At 44.0% G+C, this 22,145-nt stretch overlaps 1 protein-coding gene across 5 annotated transcripts in view; it reads right to left on the bottom strand.

Moving 5' to 3' along the window:
- TANC2 (tetratricopeptide repeat, ankyrin repeat and coiled-coil containing 2) overlaps positions 1 to 22,145 on the bottom strand; it is a 218,346-nt gene that overhangs the window by 85,276 nt on the left and 110,925 nt on the right. For all 5 annotated transcript variants that reach the window (XM_086626755.1, XM_086626754.1, XM_086626758.1 and 2 more), the window contains one exon: positions 8,982 to 9,245. In XM_086626755.1, the coding sequence (XP_086482881.1) occupies positions 8,982 to 9,245 (264 nt within the window). The remainder of the gene's footprint in view (positions 1 to 8,981; positions 9,246 to 22,145) is intronic.

Below are 22,145 nucleotides of genomic sequence, written 5' to 3' on the forward strand. Positions count from 1 at the left end.
GTTAAAACCAAAAATTATTTCTTCCCCAATTACTCACCGATAAAAAAGCTAAAATGTCTTATATTTGAAAACTCTCATTAGTTCTTGAATAGAGAATCAGTTTTACAATCTGATTATGAGAAAATTTTTTTTTGACTTCCCATCTCCAGGAAAACACCCTCATAGGAGCCAATCTTACACACGCCAAGAAAACACCGCACTATAAACACGCCACACACCCAAGAAACAAGACCTGTGATGCTCCAGGGCAGTACAGAGCCTCTGGTTAATTGTACAGGATTGAAAACACCAAATTGTTATTCTTAAGAGGCACAGACCATACGCCAGACACAACTGGTGCTGCCCAACCCGTTTTCAACATGAAGCCAAGATTTCTGGATCTTAAATGATGGACAATTGGTCACCACAGCTGTCAATGCAGAGCCAGACTTTGGAAACATCCTCAGAAAGTGGTTTCTGGACTGTGTCCACACCAGCTAGGTGCTAAAAGAAGAGTCAGCAACGTCGGGACTCATGATGGTTCTGAGGAACACGATTTTGCCAGCACTTGTTGGGTAATTACACAGCTTTGCTAATGCTGAACAACCTTTCAAAGCTGCTTTAATCTTCTAGGATGTGGATTTTGGTGAGCAAGACAGGAACGAAGCCTGAGAGCCGTTCTTCACGCTCCGCCAATAACAGAGGTCTACAGAGAGAAGCAGCCAGTCTGTTATTGCAAGTCAAGGAAGGACCATCACCTCCCCTCGCTCCAAACAGCAAACGGCGACGGCACGACGAGCCGGCTGTGCCGACACCGCCTCCCCGGCTCCAACTACTGCCAACAGGCAGAAGGGAGTTTCTGAAGCAAACAACAACTGAATGTTTTTCGAGTCCCTGCAGTACACGTGCAGCCTCCTGAAAGAAGAATTTTGTTCTGTTTCCTGGGACAATCTGCAATCCTACTGGCATTTTTTTTTTTCTGTTATTTATTTAAAGAGTTTGCATTTTGACCTCTGTCCTGTCTGTGAAACGAGAAGCCAGCTGCAATCCCAGATGTTTTGCAGGGATGGACTTCGTGTGCTGCCAGAGAAGAGCACGACAATGGCCAGTGGCCTCATTTATTGCTGGTCCTACAAGAAGTGAGGAGATATTCCTCAGCAGCCCAAAGGCAGGCTTTCTTCCCACCTTTATCATCATCTGATGACGATGATGAGACTCATACACAACGAACTGCAGCCAGCAGGAGCTGCCAGATCCATTTCACATTTTGCCACAGATTATTTTTGCAATTGTCAGTACAACCACCCTGCTATTTCTCAGGCCGATGAACTGAGATTTATCTTCCTGATTTAGAACTGAGGAATAATTAAAGAGATCTAAGGCCAGAGGAACTAGAAGCAATTTTTCCTGAGAATATGCTTCAGTACTTCAAAAATTATGCAAGACCAATCTATCTTAGAAAATATAATACTAAGCTGTTGAAAGCTTCCCCTCAATTCTGAACCTTATCCTACATAATAAGACACAGCGACTGCAGATAAAACACAAGGGAGAAAAAAAGGACCTCCACAAAAATAATATTTGCTTATGCAGACGCAAATCTCCCAGGGAAACGGCCAACAAATAGTGGAAGATAGATAATTCCGTTTCAATGTAATAGCTGAATGACAAACACAAAACAACCTGACTTGAAATTGGTATTTGGTGGTCTGGGGACCGGGTGGGCTTTGCAGACTCGGTCTTCTCGGGAGGATGTTCTCATCTGAGTCAAGGGATTCGGGTTGCCATGACTGATGCACGGATCACACTGCATTATTCAAGGTAAGATATTCTCTGTGTACCCCAAAATCAGCTGTCTTACAGCCGTATTAATAAATATGCTTTGGATTTAATGACGGAATTTTTAGCTGGATAGCTAGCCTATGTTAGCGAGAAACAGCCAAATGCAAATAGGACAACACTAAGTTTTGGGGTTTATCTGAAGCACCTTCATTTCACCTTTCTCCTTGGAGCAATTCGTATGAAGAGCTGCATCTAATTCAGTTTAACCACACTGCATAACGAAAGCAAAAAAAAGAAGAAAGGTGCAAATTTTTGTTACGCCGCATCGCGGCCGCCATGGCAGGGCTGGCGGAAAGGCAGATCTCATTAGAGCCTCCTCACTGCAGAGCGGTTCGTTTAACGTCCCATTTCTCTCCGTGCTATTTTTGTACCAGGTCTCTTTCCCTCGGGCAGAGCCAAAGGTATTCTCAAAAAGCTTCTGCTCTCCTTCCTCCCATGAGGTCTTCAGCGGCTCTCACTGTGGTTTCACGTCTCTTCGGTTGGTCACTCCAGACCAGATCACGTCTCTCTCCTGGTTTACGTGACCTTCCCCAGACTCCTCCAGGGAAACCATGGGACAGAGAGAAACGTGAACATGTTTCAACATTAAAACAACCCATTTCTGTGACCAGTTTCTTCCAACCACTTTCATCGTCCGCTCAGACACCGCCGCTTGACCTCGTTCTTTTCTGACCTTAAGAGAGAGAGGTATTTGCTTTTCTGGAAGTCATGCTTTCCAAGCCAAGTTTTATAACCTTTCTTGTCCTACCAGCTTGTGCTTTTGTCCTCGTGCAGTGCGGGCAGAGCTGCCAGACGCTCACATCTCTGCCAGCAACACCCTCCGAGGACCAGGAGCCAGAGACTGGGATACAGGATCCTCCCTGAGACAACCACTGCTCCCTGTGTTCTCAAAAATGCCTATTTATAGGCATTTTATACAAACCCTGCCCTCAACTTCAACAATACACTTTTCTAATGGATAAAGAATTTAACATTAATAGCTAATAACATATTTTGCTGTTATTTTATATTTTCCAAGAGGAAAAAGAGAGGAGCTAGTATTACATAAGGGCATTTTAATTGTCTATTAACATTTAAACAGGCCTTATAAACCATGCATGTGGTCTAAATAACGCACCATTTCACGTTTCATTTCATGGGTAATGGAAACAGAATGAGAGGTTCATTGTGGACACGAAATCCAAACTTTCCTAAGATATTTGTGCTCATTCAAAAACCTGAATGCCCAACTCCAAGGCCAAGCATCTCCTGATGATTAGTATGAAAAATGTTGCAGTGCATAAAATGAATTATTGTGCGTATTTGCCTGGGATGGGGTGGGGAGAAAATACAGTTGAAGCTTTCAGTTTCTGGGCACAACAAAAGAGCACAGCAAACGGATTCATATGGCGCTGAACTGTAAAACTGAATTTTAAAGAATTATTGGAAGACCAGGGATTATTTTTGTAGGGGTTTTTCTTGGATCATAACCTCTCAAAAATTGCTCTCATTTTGGAGCACGCACCACCTCTCCCAAAGTTCTGCACCACACAGAAGTGAAGACCACTTATTTTTTTAGTTTTTTGTTACTTTTGAGTATTTTTTTGAAAGAATTTTGCTACCAACTCCTGACTGTCTTCCTGAAACTGTCACCCAAATCACTGGAGAAGAGGTAAATGCAACAAAAAAGGGAACTATAATTGCTTTTTTGGTGCTTTGTTGTTGCTATCAGAGCCATAACCACGGAGGATTTCCAGACTAGCTTTGCACCCTTCGCCACTGCAACCCCAACATGGACACTTGTTACCATGATTACACTTCTTCGTTCCTTTCCACTTCCTGCCTTTTTTTTCCCCCTTTTTCCTTTCCTTTCCTTTTTTTTTTTTTCCTTTTTTTTCCTCTTTCCTTTTTTTTTTTTTCCCTTTTAAAGCTTTGAGATTTGGGGTTTCAGCCAGAACTGGTGATTACTGGGTTATGCTTTCTGAATGCCACACAGCAAGAAAAATTGCTGTTAACACTGGAAGAATGAAGGGCTGCAAAGGCCAAGTTCAGGAGAGGTAACACGTACCTCCCAACACTCCCTCATCTTGACTATGTAGGAAGGGAATTTCCTTAATTAGAACTAAGAGAATTTTTAATTTGCTTTTTTGTGGGTGTCTCGCCTCTGTTAAATTAATACAGTGTAACACATCATTGGTTAAACAAAGGAAAAAATGTATTAATGGGTTCGAGTTATAACATCGAGGTTAACAGAAAAGATAATCACCTCCCTGTGCACAAATGATTTCAAATACTACTTTAAGATCCTGAAATGTCAACGTGACTAATTGTGGTTCTAATCTGATAATACTCTACATTGTACGTAGGTACGGATGGAGTTCACCAAAATAGAGTGAATTTTTAAGTATAAGGCTACCAGGACTAAACTTGATTTTTACAACTCTTTGCCCAATAATATGATTATCATGTAAATGACGTTGTCTCAGATCACTGAAGTCAGTAAGATGACACGAATTTACACCAATTTAGAGCCTCAGCAGGGGTTTAACAAAAGCTGCGTAACACCAGGGAAACGTGGCTGTGGCCAAGTGGCAGAGCTGGAGGTGCTGAGACCTCAAACGCAGTGAGTACAGGGGTCTACCTCCCACAAAACACCGGATTGTCCTCTTATTTTCACGTCCAATGTGGCTGAACAGTTACACTAAAGCTTTTCAGAAAATTCAGCCGTCTGATCTTAAAACTCTGACCTCAAGCAGTGTGACTTTGGTAAAACTATAAGCTACTAAAAGCACAACATTAAAAATCTTTGGTAAATCCAGGTAAATCTTCTCTGGCTTGAACAGACCAAGAGAAACTGAGGCCAATATCCACGAAGGGCCAGCGTCCCTTGCATCTAGCAGGAATTAGATATTTTTCACTTTCCAAGATGAAAGCTGTACAACCGTTTCATTCCAGCTAGTTTTATGCAATTTAGCTGATGAAAATCTAAATTTCTCAGGTTGCACTGTGGCAACAAGCTTTCTCTCCAGAGATAACAGGAATACATCGAGGGAACCACTTCTCTTCGAATTCATATGGACTAAGTAAATTGGCAGAAATAGTATAACCTAGAAAATACCAAAAAATCTCGGGATTGTAAAAAAACTCTGAAATTCCAGAGAGACACAACTAAAAAACGCAGAAAAAATATTTAGCTTCACTAACCTGCACGAAAAAAGCGCAAGAGAAATGTTAACTCAATAAGAAGATCTTTAAAAGATTCCCCACGGAGATCAAAAATACCTTTTCTATGTCAAATGACAAAGATGACAACACGGAGCCGGGCTGGGCTCCTCGCTGCGTTTACAAACCAGTCTGTGAATGGTGCACGAAACCAGTTTCTGGAGCTGAATTGCATTTTTTAGCTTTGAAAAGACTTGATGAAATTTGAAGGTGGAATGGACTCGGCGCCTGAGCCGCCCCGCTGCCGTAAACGGGGGCTGGCTCTGAACTGGGAGGCACCAATCCATGTGTAACTGAGACCTGTTAATGTGGAATATTAGACGAAAAGAACCAGCAGCTCTGGTCCCTGAATTTCCTTCTGTTTTTTTTTCCCCTCAAACATGGTATTAATGCATAGAGACTACGCTCATCTCAGGCCAAGTGCAAGGTCCTACATCTGGGTCGTGTCAATCCCAGGCACAAATACAGACTGGGCAGTGAATGGATCGAGAGCAGCCCTGAGGACAAGGACTTGGGAGTACTGGTGGACGAGAAGCTCAATATGAGCCGGCAATGTGCTCTTGCGGCCCAGAAGGCCAACCGCGTCCTGGGCTGCATCAAGAGGAGTGTGGCCAGCAGGTCGAGGGAGGTGATTCTCCCCCTCTACTCTGCCCTCGTGAGACCTCACTTGGAGTATTGCGTCCAGTTCTGGAGCCCCCAACATAAGAAGGACATCGACCAGTTGGAGAGGGTCCAGAGGAGGGCCACGAAGATGATAAGAGGGCTGGAGCACCTTTCCTATGAGGACAGGCTGAAAGAGTTGGGGCTGTTCAGCCTGGAGAAGAGGAGGCTCCGAGGTGACCTTATAGCGGTCTTCCAGTACCTCAAGGGGGCCTACAGGAAAGATGGGGAGAGGCTGTTCAGGAGGGCCTGTTGTGATAGGACAAGGGGTAATGGTTTTAAAATAGAGGGAGGTAGATTCAGGTTGGATATTAGGAAAAAATTTTTTACCCTGAGAGTTGTAGAACACTGGAACAGGTTGCCCAGAGAGGTGGTGGATGCTCCATCCCTGGAGACGTTCAAGGCCCGGTTGGACGAGGCCCTGAGCAACCTGGTCTAGTTGGAGATATCCCTGTTCCTTGCAGGGGGGTTGGACTAGATGACCTTTGAAGGTCCCTTCCAGCCCTAACGATTCTATGATTCTATGTCTTGCTTAATTTTCTTCTAATTTATTAATAGCACTTTACGTCGCAGCCAAGCTGTGAGCAATTTATTGTCCATAAGTTATGTGTGACCCAGAGACCTTTAAGCTCTCCTGCTACTGCAGCAGCATAATTTACTCCGACCCTTTTGCAGCACCGTTCTCCTTTCTCATCCACGGCAGTGTTTCGCCGTGCCCGCTGCCCGGCCAGACGGCAGTGCCCTTCCCAGCTGCTTCTGGCTTAATCCCATCAAATTGCCCACCAACTTCTACACTCCGTGCAGTAACTCATGGTAACCCGTGAGTCTCAGCGATTTATCAACACCCAGAAGTGCTCTACCAAATCTAACATCCCGCTTTGGCATGTTAAGGTACACAAAAATCTCCAGTGGTTTTGTTTTTGCTTTTTTCAACAGAAAGTATTTACTAAAAAAAGTGCTTTTAACTGTTTCTGAGGAAATATTATGCAACGAAGTACAAGACGAGATCAAGAGGTGTTGGGAGAACTCTGTAAGCTGTTTGGTGAGCGAAGGGCAGTGATTGCTGTTTGTAAGCCTGTAATAAGACAGAACATTTTTGTGCCATTTTGGAAGATATTCAGGGAGACCCTTAAAAAAAAAAAAAAAAAAGAAGAGATTATTAAAAAAAAAGCCACTAAGAGTAATCGCTGCCATGCTTTGGTTCTCAAGAATAGACTGTTTGTACATAAATTCAGCTGCACTTGAAAAAAAACCACACACGAACAGCCTGTTTTAGCCAAGCTGCGGTTTCACAATCACCTTAAAATCTGCAACACTACGAAAAGAAAAGCAGATTTCTGCCCCTCTCCCAGCTGTGCTTTGCCTCCACACTAACGAACTCGTGGGTCAAAATTAATATCCGTCTTTCCTGGAGGGTTAATTTTCAGTCAGATTGCTCTACTGAACTGGTTTATCCAACTGCTACCCAACGTGCTGCACTGGTGCAAGGACGAGGGGTTGGCAGACAGCGCAGGGTTCCCTCCTTGGGCGATGGCATGTTTTGCAGATGGGCTTAAGTCAACTATGAAACTACATCTGGTTTCCCTTTCCCATCGTTTAAGTACATAGATAACGAGGTTAACCAGCCTGGGGAAAAACCCCATACAAATCCATTAGCTAGAAAACATGATTTTCTAGTGCCATGACCTTACAGGAGATAACGTGTGATCACTCAGTGACGAAAGGTTAAGCCAAATCTTGTATTCTTGTCCATAGTTACTACCACGAGGATTTATCCTGGGACAAGAACTGTGTTACCTACTTAAAAACAGCAAAACCCCCACAAAACAAAAGCAGCCAGAAGGAAAAAGGTGTTCCTGAACCTTGCTAGATGGTTTTCTTTTGAAACAGTATTTGCCTGTGAACGCATCAGGTAAGCCAACGACTTCCAACATCAATGATATCAACACACACGTATTTAAACGCAGGGTACCTGGCCTGCTGTTTTCTTTTGAAGGTGTTTATGCAGTGTCATCTATAAGAAACAAACCTAAAGTAACAAGACTATGCAAGAGGAGTTTCCAACTTTCTCCCCATCCCCTCTTTCCACCATGAAATCCCGTGCTTTTAGTCTTTCAGACGTAATTAAGCAGCACTCGGTGTTGTATCTGCTCGCTCAGGGTGCCCATGTTTCAGCATCTATAAGATCTCATTTCCACATCGCTTTTAGGCCTGTGACTGTTCAAAGTGGGACTAAAAAGGAAACCTAATCTAGTTATGCAATGCAGCCTGGGTTGCCAAGAGATGCTGTTTTAACAGATAACATCCCAGCTCTGTGCAGCCCGGACTCTCTGGAGCACTATTCCTGGTGCCAGGCAGCGGGAGAGCCCTGCAGGGACTCTACAAAAAGACAAAGGCTGTATTTCTCCACGTGTCTGCACAGACACACAGGCCACCTCAACGGATTATTTAACCCCACAAATTACCCAGCACGAAAAAAAAAAATATGGGGCAGCAAAGCAAAGGAGAGTAATTCCTGGGAAGCAGCTTTTCAGCAAAGCTTTAATATTTTTAATCCTATCTCGTTTCTGTCCTGCTGCTACCAACTTCAGGGGGGAACTTAGCAGGTTGTTAAAAGACATCAATAGGGTAAGTCACAGCATCCTTTAGGAATCTTTCAAACAGCTGACATGAAACAAAATGAAGAAAAACCTGATGTTATGCCAAAACAAAAAATTTCAGATATTAGCAAATTCCAGATGCTGCAAAAGCCAAACCAGTGCTGAGATGTTCAGGGCAAAGTCGACCAAGACAGATAGAATCCACAGCAACTTTTCTATACACAGAAAACATCATCGTTTTCTAAACTCCAAAGTTCTTAAGATCTTCAGAGAAGATCAGACACTTGATTTTATCTGCAACAAATCCTTTGAAACAGTAGAAATGGCTATAATGTCTTGGAATGATGTGGTGCTTTAAACCCAAGATTATTTGCCTTCTAGTGATAGTAAAGCATCTTTTGTTTTAAAATATATTCTCCAATAATCTTACAGTTGCACAATTTTGTAAAAAAGAGGCCACAGATTGCTGAAATAACCATTAAATATCACTGGAACCAGTTTTCCCCACAGGAATTTTCCATTTAGAAGCAGTAAGTCAAATGAAAGGACAATTTTTGTCACGCTTAACGATGATGACTACGGAAAGGAGATTTCTCTTCCGATAATGAGAACATGAAAAGCGCTGTGACACGCACGTGCTGTGTCTGGCTTTAACTTTAATCTGACCTAAAGGCAAAAAAAAAGAAGTTTATTTCTTACCTGCTACTGAATTTGGCCGTGGCATAAGGTAAAGAGGAATGGACTGCACTGACTGGGACAGGACGGTCTCCAGGTTCCTCTCTGGGATTTTGTTCAGGCTGTAGGTGGACGCCGTCATGTTCTCATCCACGCGGTACAAGCAGGAGTCCATGCTGGATTTCTGGGACTGCCAAGGTTTCAGGTTTCCTCCAGATCCAAGTTCTTTACTGCTTTCCCCTCCATATTTAGTGCGTTCCACATTTTCTGAGTAGCTTGTCAAAGTAGCTTGAAAGAGGAAATTATAAACAAAATGAGTAACAAAGAACGAAGGGCTTCCACACACACTGCTCTGCGCCGAGCCGTGCCACGCAACAGCCAAAAATGATGCTCATCAGATTTTCCACATTCACATAAATCAGAGATTATGGAATTCAGTTTAATGATACTGTTTCTGCTTACTACTTCTAACAGAACATTTCGGCTGTCGTGTTTTGGTTCATGCCGTTAAAAGCCATTTGTAATTACAGACAGTAATACAGCCTTGCCTCTGAATACACAATTCCAGAAAGAGCAGAAATCAAGGGAAAAACATTATCAGCTCCTCATAGCTTTTAATTTGCACCGTAGTCACCACCTTCTCAGGGAATGTTTGCAGAAGTTTATGACCTGGCAGTGTCCGACCCCGAAAAGCCGTAGGCACAGAAAGCCCCCACCTGCCTGGCACCAACACCCAGCTCTCCTGGACTAGTTTGGTTTAGAAATTGAACCCAGTATCTCGTTTGATTGACAGCAGGTTTTAATGAAGTTTTAACTGTAACCCACATGCTTTCCCTTTTATTATTTCATTTTAAAGATGAAGATTGTTGCCACGTTGACTTTCGCGTCGGGAAGTGACGATGCCGTACTGATCCCCACCACTAACACCTTCTCCCCATTGGTGTTTTCCCTCCTGGGACCCAAGGCAGTTATCCCCTGGCTGTAACTCCCTTCAGGCTGGTGACTTTGGTGACTTGCCTCTCATCTTTAGTCTCCCACATATTCATTCAAGGTCATATAAGACTTTTTAGGTATTGAGAGAAGGTCTCAACACTCGTACCAGCTTATCTGAGAGCGTCAAACTTGCCTGCTGCCTAACTGAGGGGGGGAAAAAAGGGAAAAAGGAGAAAAAAGAAAAAAAAAAAAAAAAGAGAGATATCACAAACCAGAGCTCGTTCTCCTCCCATAGCCCCAATCACACACATTTCCACTGCTTTTCAAAACCCTGAAATTCAACACGAATATTCCGAAGCCCCGAACGCGCCCTGTGCTTGTAGACCTACTTGCTAAATCCACTGAAATCCGTCATTTCCACTTGGCCATGGTAAATACCTTTCCCAGTTCAAACTCTGCTAATTTCTGTGCCATCTGTCCCGCACACAACAGCGTGGCTCTACCACTTCTCGTCTGCGGCGCAAACCACACCGCAACGTCTCCTCGCCTTCCCAAAAGCCCATTCCCAAAGCAAGGGAGATGCTGCCTCATTCACAAACAGCACAACATTAATTTGTGTATCGAGAAACGCAAACAGTAAATTACTCCAAAGACTCACATGCTTTTAGGTTAAAGTTTTTTCTATGCCAAGTTTCAAGGGTAAGCAGCCCAGGAACGAGGTTCCGGCCAAAGAGCACCCAGAGGAGGATGCAGTGCAATTGCAAATGGGTAAGGGGTATTTTGTTTGTTTTTCTAAATGCATTCGGCAGCGGAAAACTATGTATTTTAGCCTGTATTTTACATGCTGAGCACAGGAATAATTTCACTGCCTAACATTAGGCATTCAATTTGAATTTTGAGAAATACCCATGCAGACCTGACAAAACACAAGAGCGATGACACCAAGCCAGGGGCTCTCCTTACCCAGGTGCCAAGCAGACTGCTGGACTCCAGCCCCAGCACAAAACCATGAATTCAATGTCCAAGGACCAATTTGATTTAATTTTACATGTTAAACGACATTATAATAGGAACCAGATTTAACTGCTTACATCTAAAGTCACAAAATCATCACTGAAAAAACTCAAGACCTGTAATTCTTACTGTGTCTGTTCTTTATCCATCCCAACAAACTCCAGACAGCTTCAACCTTTACCTCTATTTCTATCGTTTTATTTCTCAGTATTGGGTTTCTTTTCTATGCAGTGGGATCAATACCTTCATAGCTCGTCAAGTATTCCAAAATATAGCTCTTTGTAGCATATTTTGAAATTTAAACCCAACATATGCAACTGCTAAGGACTGGTATTTGCTTGTTGGCATTTAAGCATAGGTTTGCTGTCAGGTAAACACATTTACACTTTAGCATAGGAAAATAAGACAAAAATAAGAAACAGATGTTCACAGATTTCTCTTGCTCCCTCAAATTGTTTAATACTGAGAAATACGTTTGAAATAGTTTTCTAGAAAATCTCCATTTCAAAGTCCAGGTCCGCAGTGCTAGGCGTACGACGTTGCCTATTTACGAATAATCCACTGATCCATTAAAATCCATTAATTTTGAAATACTATCTCAGTGTATGTCTAATTAATCTCTGTAGATAACACATCAGCAGCTGAAATCAGTCATCTTCCAATACATCAAACTGAGGAAAAACAAAATAACTATGTGCCAAAATAAGTTTTCGCTAAATACAGCAACAGAAAAAAAAGAAAAAAAGAAAAAAAGAGCTAATAAATCCTGCTGGTCCCTTTTATAATCGTTGATTTGTGTTCATTTCAAACATAATTTTCACTGTTTTATGCACAAACTCTTCATTGAATCAGGTATTTAGGATTGGTCCCTGTGGATTAATTTACCTTCTCAACAGCCCTGGCTGATACAAGCACTGCTACGCAGGCTGGAAGCGATTGTTCCATGGACTTAATCTCTTCTATGAGTTATTTTAAACCAAACCAATTTTGACTTTATTTAAAAGGCAAAAGCGTAAGGCTAGCTACAAGCCAGCAACAGGAACCGACATGCAGAGCACATCTCCAGGAGGAACTAAAGCCCAGAGAGCTGCTCAGAAATGCCAACTTCACAGTCAAAATTTCAGAAAGCAACATCTAATTTCAGAAAATTCACTTTATCTGCACCAACTAAGTTTGATGCACTGCGATACTCAGGGCTAAAGAGTTGGTAATGCTTGAATACAGAGAAAGTGCAAAGATTTGGTCAGCCCTGAAGTGGTCAAGCAGTTGGACTAGGTGATCATTGGGGGTTCCTTCCAATGGAAAAAAATCTATTATTCTATTCTATTCTATTCTATTCTATTCTATTCTATTCTATTCTATTCTATTCTATTCTATTCTATTCTATCTTATCTTATTTTCTTGGGCAGAAAGAACTTTGTCTCAGCCCTCAATAGCATCAAGCCCATAAATATCCGCAACCCGAAGGCAATCTGCATAACAACGTTATTTCTGCAAGTTTGCCATATTCATACCCTACACTTCCCTGAGCTGCAGAGGGTATTTTAGGACAGGGTCTGTGCCCATATGGTTTGGGTGTGTGAGTACATCTCCCCATCATCTCCTGCGCTGGCCCCTGCGCGGGATTAACTGTGCTTTACAGCAATAATCTCTTTAGAGGGCTGCATGGGGAACGAAGACCCACCCTCGGGATGAATCCTACTCACAGTCGCAACAGGACTCCTGTTGCATCACTAATATATCTAAACTGTATCTACATGTTAAAAATATTCTGGGCCTTAATCCAGATGCAGAGAAGCTGATTGAAAAGGGCAACGGCGGCTACAAACTAACGTGACAACATCGCGGTCCGTACTTCTACTGTCAAGCAGATTTTTTGGACAAAGAATAGAGAAGAAGAGCAGCAGAATGTCAGATCATAGTAAAAATTGACTCTGAAGTTAGGATTCCTTCTGATATTACTACTTTGCTTAGACTGAATGTCTAAACCACAAAACAAGCACCTTGGTCTCACCCTTTGAGACCTCTTTGCTCTGTCACCCCTGTGATGCTGGCTAACCCAGGCGACGGCGTGCGGAAAGGAGGTCCCAGTGATGGAAGGTCCCCACAGACCCCAATTGTACATTATTACATTGTTTCAATTGTGTCGTGCTAAAAGGGGCTGCAGGAGCACTCATGGACTCTGCTTAACCCACCGGCAAGAGAGCCGGTATCGGAGACTTTCATCGTTGGTAACATCTCCGCTGGCAGGACACGTTCAGGGGTTTGCAGGACGAGGGGTGTCACAGCCTCGGGAGAAGGAGAGCCCCCATTCCCGAGGGGCACGTAGCATCCCTGCCACTGGAAACTGGAAAATGACAATGGAGCTGTCACAGACTTGAGGGGATTGAATGAACCTCTTATTTCTGTATGAGGTTTAAAAAGGAAACAAATCGTCCTTCAGTCATTGCCAGAAAATTTCTTATGGGTCTTATGAATTTTGTTACAATGAGGGTGGTGAGACACAGGCTGCCCAGTGAAGCTGTGGATGCCCCATCATCGGAAGGATTTGAGGTCAGGACAGATGGGGCTTTGAGCAACTTAATCTAATAGTGGAAGGTGTCCCTGCTCGCAGCAGGCAGGTAGGAACTAGATGATCTTTAAAGGTCCCTTCTGACCCAGACCCTTCTGTAATTCCATAATCTTTAAACCCAAGGATACCTAATCAACCAAAAGCTCCAAAAAATGCAATCTCTTAACAGACAGCATGCTCTAAATTTGGTAAAGATAAACTGATGACCTCAAATCCATCAAAGAGGAGGAATTTTTGCCTTAAGCCATCTGCTGAGAGGCAGATCTTCCAATGCTGAGTCTCTAACACACGACACCCAGCGCATCAGGTTGCGTGATGGGACACGTTGAGCCGCGGGTGTCGCGACAGGAACCTGCCGGGGTGCGAGAAGGGCTCAGAGCTGCCGAGAGGGAACGTGCATTTACGTGAAGCTCTCTTCACTGCTAAATCCAGCCAGAAAGCAAAACTCTAGTTAAAAAAAAAAAAAGCAGAACATTGGGTCGCCTGGGCCCTGCTACACCGGAGCCAGAGGGCTGCGCCGGCACAGACCGCGGCGGCTGTCGGGAGCAGAAGAGATGCAGCTGCCTCGTGGAGGCAAGGAGAGGGTTAATGCAGGGGAAAGAGTAACATGGGAAACCTGACAGCCTTGCAGCAACATCTGAGGTTCTCCATGGCACTAAAGTGACACAATATGTATATAAATATAGATGTGTGTATATATACATGTCTATTTTTTTATATATATATGTCTCTCCTTGCGCTGGCACACAGTCTCACGCTATTTAATACCTACACAGACAGAATTTGAGGCATCTCAAACATCTCAGAGCTGCAGAAGGCATTAACGAACAGTGACACAAAAAGACCCTGGGATGGATGAGAGCACGTCGGCAGCGTGGCGCCCCTTCGCCATCCCCTCCGCGGCTGTCTCCGAGGATTTGCCGTGTTTCTTTCCCCAAGATTTCAACACCGTCCTCTGTAACAGCATCAGCTTCGACCAGCAGAGCCTGGGTGTCTCTGAAGACACGTGGACTTTGATGCCAGAAGGAGAAACACTCCAGAGACGCCGGAGCCATCCCACAATCCCACCTTGCTTTTAGCATTCAGGATTTACGCCTGCGTCTTGGCACAGGACTTGCCTATGTCAGGCTTTCATTTCCAAACTTGGCTCGTTTCCCTTGATTGGAAACATTTTGATCAGAACTTTCTGCAAATAACAGGGTTTAAAAAATTTTTATTTCTTTGGGAAAAAAACAGAACTGTATCAAAGCAGCGGTTTGTCCAAGCCGGCACCGTCGATGTCACTGCTGCCAATCCTACACGTCTTGGAGAGTTTCATGTACCTACAGGGCAGCAAATGTGATTTCTCATCGAGTTGCAAGCTGGCCTATGCCCTGGGGCACGAGGCTTTTGATTGTACTTGTCTCGAGTCAAACATGCGAAGGGATTTTTTACCATCCCACCCGATTCTCCTTGAGGCAGAGATCATGCCTGGAAAACGTCAACCTTCACATTCACCTTTCAGAGGGAACTGCAGGAGAAAGCAGTGTTCTACGATTATCATATTATGATGACCAACAGCTGTACCATTAATTACATGTAAAGATTTATCATGTCTCGAGTAGGGAATAAGGATTTTGTTGCTTTTAAGAAATAACTGCAGCAAAGTAGTGAGCTTCATATGTTGCACTGAAATCAGGCACTAAAAACGCTCGCGCAAACTCTGCACGTTGACCTCGTTCCACTTGTCTCCAGTAAGATCCTACAACACAACGTGTCTTATCGCATTAGAGATGTCCTAACCAACACGTACGAGTTGGCAAGGAGTAAAATAAATTTTTTACCCTGATCTACATACGCCTTCCTGAACTCAGCTGAAGAAGGATACACTTAAATACAGCCGTGTCGCCCCAGACAGCTCCAGGGAGCTGGGCTGCCAACAGAAAAATTTGGCATGCAGATAGCATCAGCCCAAACCTTTTCCAAGGAAAGGTGGCAGCCTCGGGCAGTCACATACAACCCGTGTCCCAACTGCCCCACGAATCGCAGAATTGCTTAGGTGGGAAAAGACCTTTAAGATCATCGAGTCCAACCATTTTGCTGTTGTTGGGATATTTTTGTTGTTGTTTGTGGGTTGTGGATTTTTTTTAAAAAGGATTTATTTCTTGTTTCAAATATTACACGCACTTTCAAAAATTAAAATTCTTTCATTAAACATCTCAGTAGCATCTTGTCAGTTTGGAAGCAGCAAAGAATAACAGACCTTTTGAAAAGCGTTTGCAAAAATACATTGCACAAAGTCCTATCTTGCTTTTTTAAAAAAAAAAAAAAAGTGTGTTTTTTAAAATATTCCCACTCCAGCTACTTAATTTCAATTTATATAAGATTCTCTGCTAGACACTATCAGCCAGTGAGTTTAAGGCTTCTCCATGAAAAAAAAAAAACCCAAAACACCCTTAAGTCTGTCCTGCTCAAGGCTTGAGGTCAAAATCCACACTGCTCGCTGTATGTTTAACTTCTACAACACTGGTCTCAAACAGGGCGAAAAAAATAAATAAATCACTGGCTTAATTCATATAAACAATCCTGTAAAAAGACAGAGATTAAACAGGTAAACCCACTTCTGTGGCAAGCCTTGAGGTATCATAAATCACGGAAAGTGCACAAAAGGTCTAGAAACATAATGAAAAATACCTCGCCAGTAGCATCACGCCGACCCTGTATTCCTTCTGTTCCAAACTCGAATTCCCAGCGGCCCCGGCTGACAGGCGGGATGAAGAATGGCACGAATGCCTCGAAGGGCTCGTACCTGCGTGCTGCTCGCACCAGAAACGTAAGGTCTGAGTAAAACCACATTTGGAGGGAGCGAGACACTCCCCCGACCCGGGCAGAGGGCAGGGAAGTTGGCTGCACACTTGGTGGTCACTTCCAGGGCAAGCTGGGATGGCTGAGAAGCTTTCCGGAGGCGTGAAGGTCAAAATCTTGCTGCTCTTGAAATAAAAGCTGAGAGCCCCATCTCATCTCACGCCATCAACAGCTATTCTTTAAAGTCACTTATCACAGTATCCAAAATAACACCGTGGCAGCTGGTAACACCGAATTTTCCTCTACCTGTCTTCTCATCGCTCTTTTCGGTTTATCCTTTCTTTCAATTTTTCACTCAATTTTTTTTCCATCTACCAGGCTGGACCATAAACCAAAGCAAATTTCCCAATTTAACATCTGTTCTGTGCCACTTCCTTCAGCTTTAAACACTCTTCTTCCTCCTTTCCCCCCCCGCCCCAGCAACATAACAAACACCTGTAGCTGACCCCGTCGTCTATCCAGTATTTAAGGAGCAGATTTTGGTGCAGATTTTTTGCAGATTTTGGCATCAACCAACCCTTGATGCCTCAGCAGCACAACCGCATCATAACTTCATGGTTTCTCACCTCTGACATCGACCACGTCACACATGCACGCACACGTTTGCTTTCTGCTTAATTTGTCCTTTTTTCATGAAAAGGAAAAAAAAAAAAAGAGAGACGGTGTTTTTTAGTACGTCATGTCATTGGGATTCTGCGGCCCCACTGATTTTGCTCAAGAGCTGATGAGATGCCTGATAAGAGCCTCCTCCTTCACCTCCTGAGCTGTCAGCCCCATCACCTGCAACACGCAGATTGCTGAACAAAAGCCCATTATTCATCAATATTAGACATTTTTCAGGGAGCTCCTCCTTTGAGGAATGTGTCCAAATGGAAGCTGGCTCGATTTAAAAAAAAGATCTGTAATTCTTAGAAATCTTATTCATTATTAACAGAGCATTTCATAATACTGATGAGAATGTCAGAATTCAAATGCTTTAGCTGTAAGATCACAAAAATATTTAACCTGAGTTAAATTTATCTTGATGTGCCTTTTGAGTTGCTTTTTGTTGCCTTCTCAAAGCAGCTAAACCTGCAAACAAATCTATCTTGTTTTATTGTCAGAGGCATCTATTCTGCTTAGCACGCACTCTGGATGAATTTATTAACAAACCTATTTTTAACCCACGAGCACAAAAATCTGTAGAAAGGAGTGACTTGATGAAAGCTCAGGAGTCAGAGTAAAAAAAAGCAGAAAAAGAATAGGAAAATACTGCATTCTAGGACTTCCAGGAGGGGACGGGGGGTCCTTTACACATAGTTCTTTGTAGTAAAAATCCACAAAATCTAAGTGAAGGCAACGAGTCCGCATGTATTAGACCCATCTACATCACCACGGCACAAAAGGATTTAAGCAGCTCGCTGGTCTCCCCTTAAGCTGCTTTAACATCACACCTATTTCCCTGCTCCAGATGATCCCCTTAACAACTGAGTGGGGAACACAGTGCAGACCATCACAGGACTCCATGTTAAGGAAAAGTGTGGCCTCATTTCGCATCGGAGTGAATTACAGCACTTCTACAGGAAGACCCACCGTGGAAAACAGCCGTTCCGTTAGTGCCCTCGGGAGACTGCTGCTGAACCACCTGGAGTGCTGCTCCAACACCACGAGCACTTGGGTAAGCTTTACATTCCAGCAAGAAACGTTTTCTGTTTCATTCTACAGGCTTGCATAAGATTGCTGGAGATGTTCTTATATTCTGCTGCATTCAAGCAGCAAAACTTTACAGTCCGCTTCGGCGGGGACGGGAAGCGCAAAGTGTCCCCCGTAGCAGCACGTGATTCTTCGACCAGTTTTCTTTTCAGTAGCAGATTTTGAACATTAACAGTTGGCTGCTTTTACATAGCGAGAGCCAAAAAATCCTGGAAGCTCTTCAGAGGTTGAAGTCAGGTCAGCGTTTTCACCAGCTATTCTGTTTTACACAAAAAGGATTTAGTGGCTTCCAGGAGAAAGGGCTGACTTGCTCCTGTCTCTCCTCTTGGCTCACCTTCTCTCTCCTCCTCCCCATTTCCCCCTTTCTTTTCTTTGATAAATAAGAGTGTCTGAATTTGAAGATCTGGACCTTGTAACGTTTCTGTTACCCTTTCAACGTAAGGAGACTGAACTTCCCTTTATTGTAAAGGATCTGAAATTGCAAAATGAGTCTGTTCTAAGCCAAGTGCTGCGTTTATTAAAGTGATCAGTAAGCATGAAATAGGCCCTGCGCTGCGCAGATTAGAGATACGACACGCTTGTTCTCTAATAATTGAAATTATGTAAGAGGTGACATACAAATGGACAGGAATAACTGCAAGAGGACAAGTCATCAGAGAAAACCTGACTGGTTCAAATTTTGTCTTTACATCCTGATTAAAAGCCCCCAATGCTCACTGTAGACACCTTAGTGGGCAGTCAGGCTCCTAAGGCAGCTAATTCGGAGTCTGCAGAGCCACGCTCTGATTTAACTTTGACACATTAACGCTGTGTCTAGCAATACAGGTATTTAAAATGAGCTTAACATGCACAAAAACATTTTATGCTAAGCAAAATCACATGGAGAGAAGCAATTATGCATAATGGTGCATGGATCAACCTCCCACCTTGATTAACTGTTTTCTGCCCACTGCTAATTCTCAAATACTTTACGAATAGCACGTTAACCTTTTGAGACACATCTTAATGCCTCTGTGTTTTTAAAGTATGAAATTCAGTGGCGATTCATGATCACAAGACTTGGAGGTGATGCTCATTGTAGCTCAGGACTGACAGGTGGCAAAATCAAGACACCTTAGAAACACAGAATGGTTTGGGTTGGAAGGGACCTTCAAGATCATCCAGTTCCAACCCCCCTGCCATGGGCAGGGACACCTTCCACTACACCAGGTTGCTCACAGTCTAAATTTAATTTAAAGTTGCCAAAATCTTCCCAAATCCATAATTTTTATCAAGATAAGTAAGAAATATATTGGAGCTTCCCATTATAAAAATACAGCTTCTTGGAGCTAATGACTTAAAGGTTTAAATCACTTATCTGGGAGGAGCAGGAAGGTCCATGACTCAGGAAACACAAAACCCCTAAGGAAACGGTTACTTTTTTCCTACACGTAAAACAGCATGAAAACCTAAGTAGTTTTGACAAGGAAATCTCTGACAGATTGACACTTTTGAGACACCACGTGAAGCTGCTCAGACCAAAAGCTGTGTCATTACAGTCACCTTTGCAGAGAAGAAACACCAGCGAGGGAAACGCATACAAGAAGATCTGTATCCAATAACGGAGGAATGCATCCGAGAGGGAAACCTGATCCCTGACCCTCCGGAGACAGTTGAGGATCCCTGACCCTGTCGGAGACAAAGGAGCTGACAGTTCCTGAAGGGCAGAGCAAAGCTCGGTGGGCTTTGCTTCCTACATGTGGACAATTTGTCTGCTCTGGTCCTTAGCGAAAATAATTCTAGGGGACTGCTGTCATGCAGAGAGCACCTTTCCAAACTCTTGCACATCCAATTCCCATCCCAACGGGAGGGCAATGACCAAATTCTGCATCTGCCTCCCGCAGGGAAACAGCCTGCCCTTGCTCGAACCGACCTTTCGCGCGCAGAAGACAGCGGAGGGACAGACAAACGGACTTGGCAGAAAACTTCCCCGTTTTTTTCGCTGCTGGAAAGCGTGACTGGAGAAGACCATTTTCCCCACAATTCTTTACAGCTGTCCAGCTTCTATGAAATGCCGGAGTAAGGAGGTGTTGAAAATGTTATTGTCAAAATAAAGGGGGGGAGGAAAGAACGGGAGGAAGAGGCTCTTGTTTTTCTTTGAATGCAAACACTGGCGGAGGAAAGCCTTGCTTTTTGAAAAGTGCTTCCCCCGCTCCACACGAACACATTATTGCACGACATTTCCATCTGGGATACATTAACATAGCCTTGGGATAAGCCACCTTCTTTTATTTTCCAAAGTTTCCATGGGAAAATCTATGCTCCCAACAGAAGAATCTCTAAGAGAGAATCTTCCTTGTGAGGGGCAAAAAAACAAAAGAAAGCTTCAGACTCAAAAATTAATTACTATAGACCTACTGAAAAAAGGATAGAGCAGAAAGTCTGAGTAAAGAGCTTCAACGCCTTATCACATCAGGAACTGGGATCATGCGGACGCTTCTCTGACACACAGGTGTGCCACAAAGGCCACCCAGATCTCCTCTGGCTCTCCCATGGACAAGAAACTCCAGCTGAAACCGAGCTGTGGCAACCTACGGCTTCATCGCCTTCAGGTCGGCACCTGCCAACCAACCACGGGCAACAGACAAGCCCAGCAGAACCGTGGAGCACGCGCCGGCAAACCTCGTTAGTAAGAGCGGCTCGTAAAAGCGGAGCACGTGTGTTTTGGCCAATTCTGCTGCTCCACTTCAGGCTTCGTTCAAGTCTTCGGCTGAATTCGCAGCTCTGCTGAGAGGTAAGGCCCAGCTGTTACTCACCAGGATCCTCCAGCCCAGCCGGGCTTCCAGGGGCTGCTGTCGGACAGGGGGAAGCTCTGATCCTGGGACATCGCGGGCAGAGAACGAAGGGAGTGTGGCACCGCAACGGCTTTTCCCGGAATTCGTTAGCCTACTTCGTTACACAGCTCGAACAGCTTATGTGTTGGCGTTTTAGGATGGCACAGGCAGAAGTGCCACAAAGGTTGCTGTGGCACACAGGAGCTGAGCTAAGCCCAGATGTCCTGATCAGCCAAGCAAAACATCAATCTCCAGTAGAACCAGCCTCCCTAAATGATCAACCTTCCTCTCTTTCTTTGTTTTTCAGCACTACATAAACTGTTGGCAAAGTGAAATCTTCTTTGCTGGAGAAATACTCGACATAAAAAATACTCCTCTCCCTCTACTCTGCCCTGGTGAGGCCGCATCTGGAATACTGTGTCCAGTTCTGGGCCCCTCAGTTCAAGAAGGACAAGGATCTGCTTGAAAGAGTCCAGCACAGGGCCACAAAGATGATGAAGGGAGTGGAGGATCTCCCTGACGAGGAAAGGCTGAGGGAGCTGGGTCTCTTTAGCTTGGAGAAGAGGAGACTGAGGGGGGACCTCATTAATGTTTATAAATATGGAAAGGGTGACTGTCATGAGGATGGAGCCAGGCTCTTCTCAGTGGCATCCAATGATAGGACAAGGGGAAATGGATCTAAGCTGGAACAGAGGAGGTTCTGCTTAAACATGAGGAAGAACTTCTTCCCAGTAAGGGGAACAGAACACTGGAACAGGCTGCCCAGAGAGGTTGTGGAGTCTCCTTCTCTGGAGATGTTCCAAACCCACCTGGACATGTTCTGGTGTGATCTGATCTAGGTGGTCCTGCTCCAGCAGGGGGATTGGACTAGATGATCCTTTGAGGTCCCTTCCAATCCCTGACATTCTGTGATTCTGTGATAAAACCCGTGGCCAGGACAAGCAAGCGAGGACTGGCCCGCCTGACGTTACGCAGACGTTCCTTTTCTCCCATTGTGCCTTTAATTATTGAACAGAAATTAATCTGTGGATGTTATTTTCTCGAGACCCTTCACACTCGCAACCTACGGATCGCTCGAACGAAGAACCTGCTACAGCAGCTGCGGGAATTCACTGGAATCTGTGTTAATTTAACGTGGCTCCTGCCCGAGGCTAAGCTTAAGAGAAGCAGTGATTTTTGAGGCGTGGAGTCACCGATAAGGCAGCAGTGACAGTCACGGGGCACAGAAGATAATCAGTCTTTTATATTCATAATAATGTAATCCAACAGTATTCGGGCTATGAGGGTGATGCCATCACGCGTTATCTTTCCTCTGACATC

Source organism: Tauraco erythrolophus, chromosome 25, assembly GCF_009769465.1.
Source record: "Tauraco erythrolophus isolate bTauEry1 chromosome 25, bTauEry1.pri, whole genome shotgun sequence".
Taxonomy (NCBI): Eukaryota; Metazoa; Chordata; class Aves; order Musophagiformes; family Musophagidae; genus Tauraco; species Tauraco erythrolophus.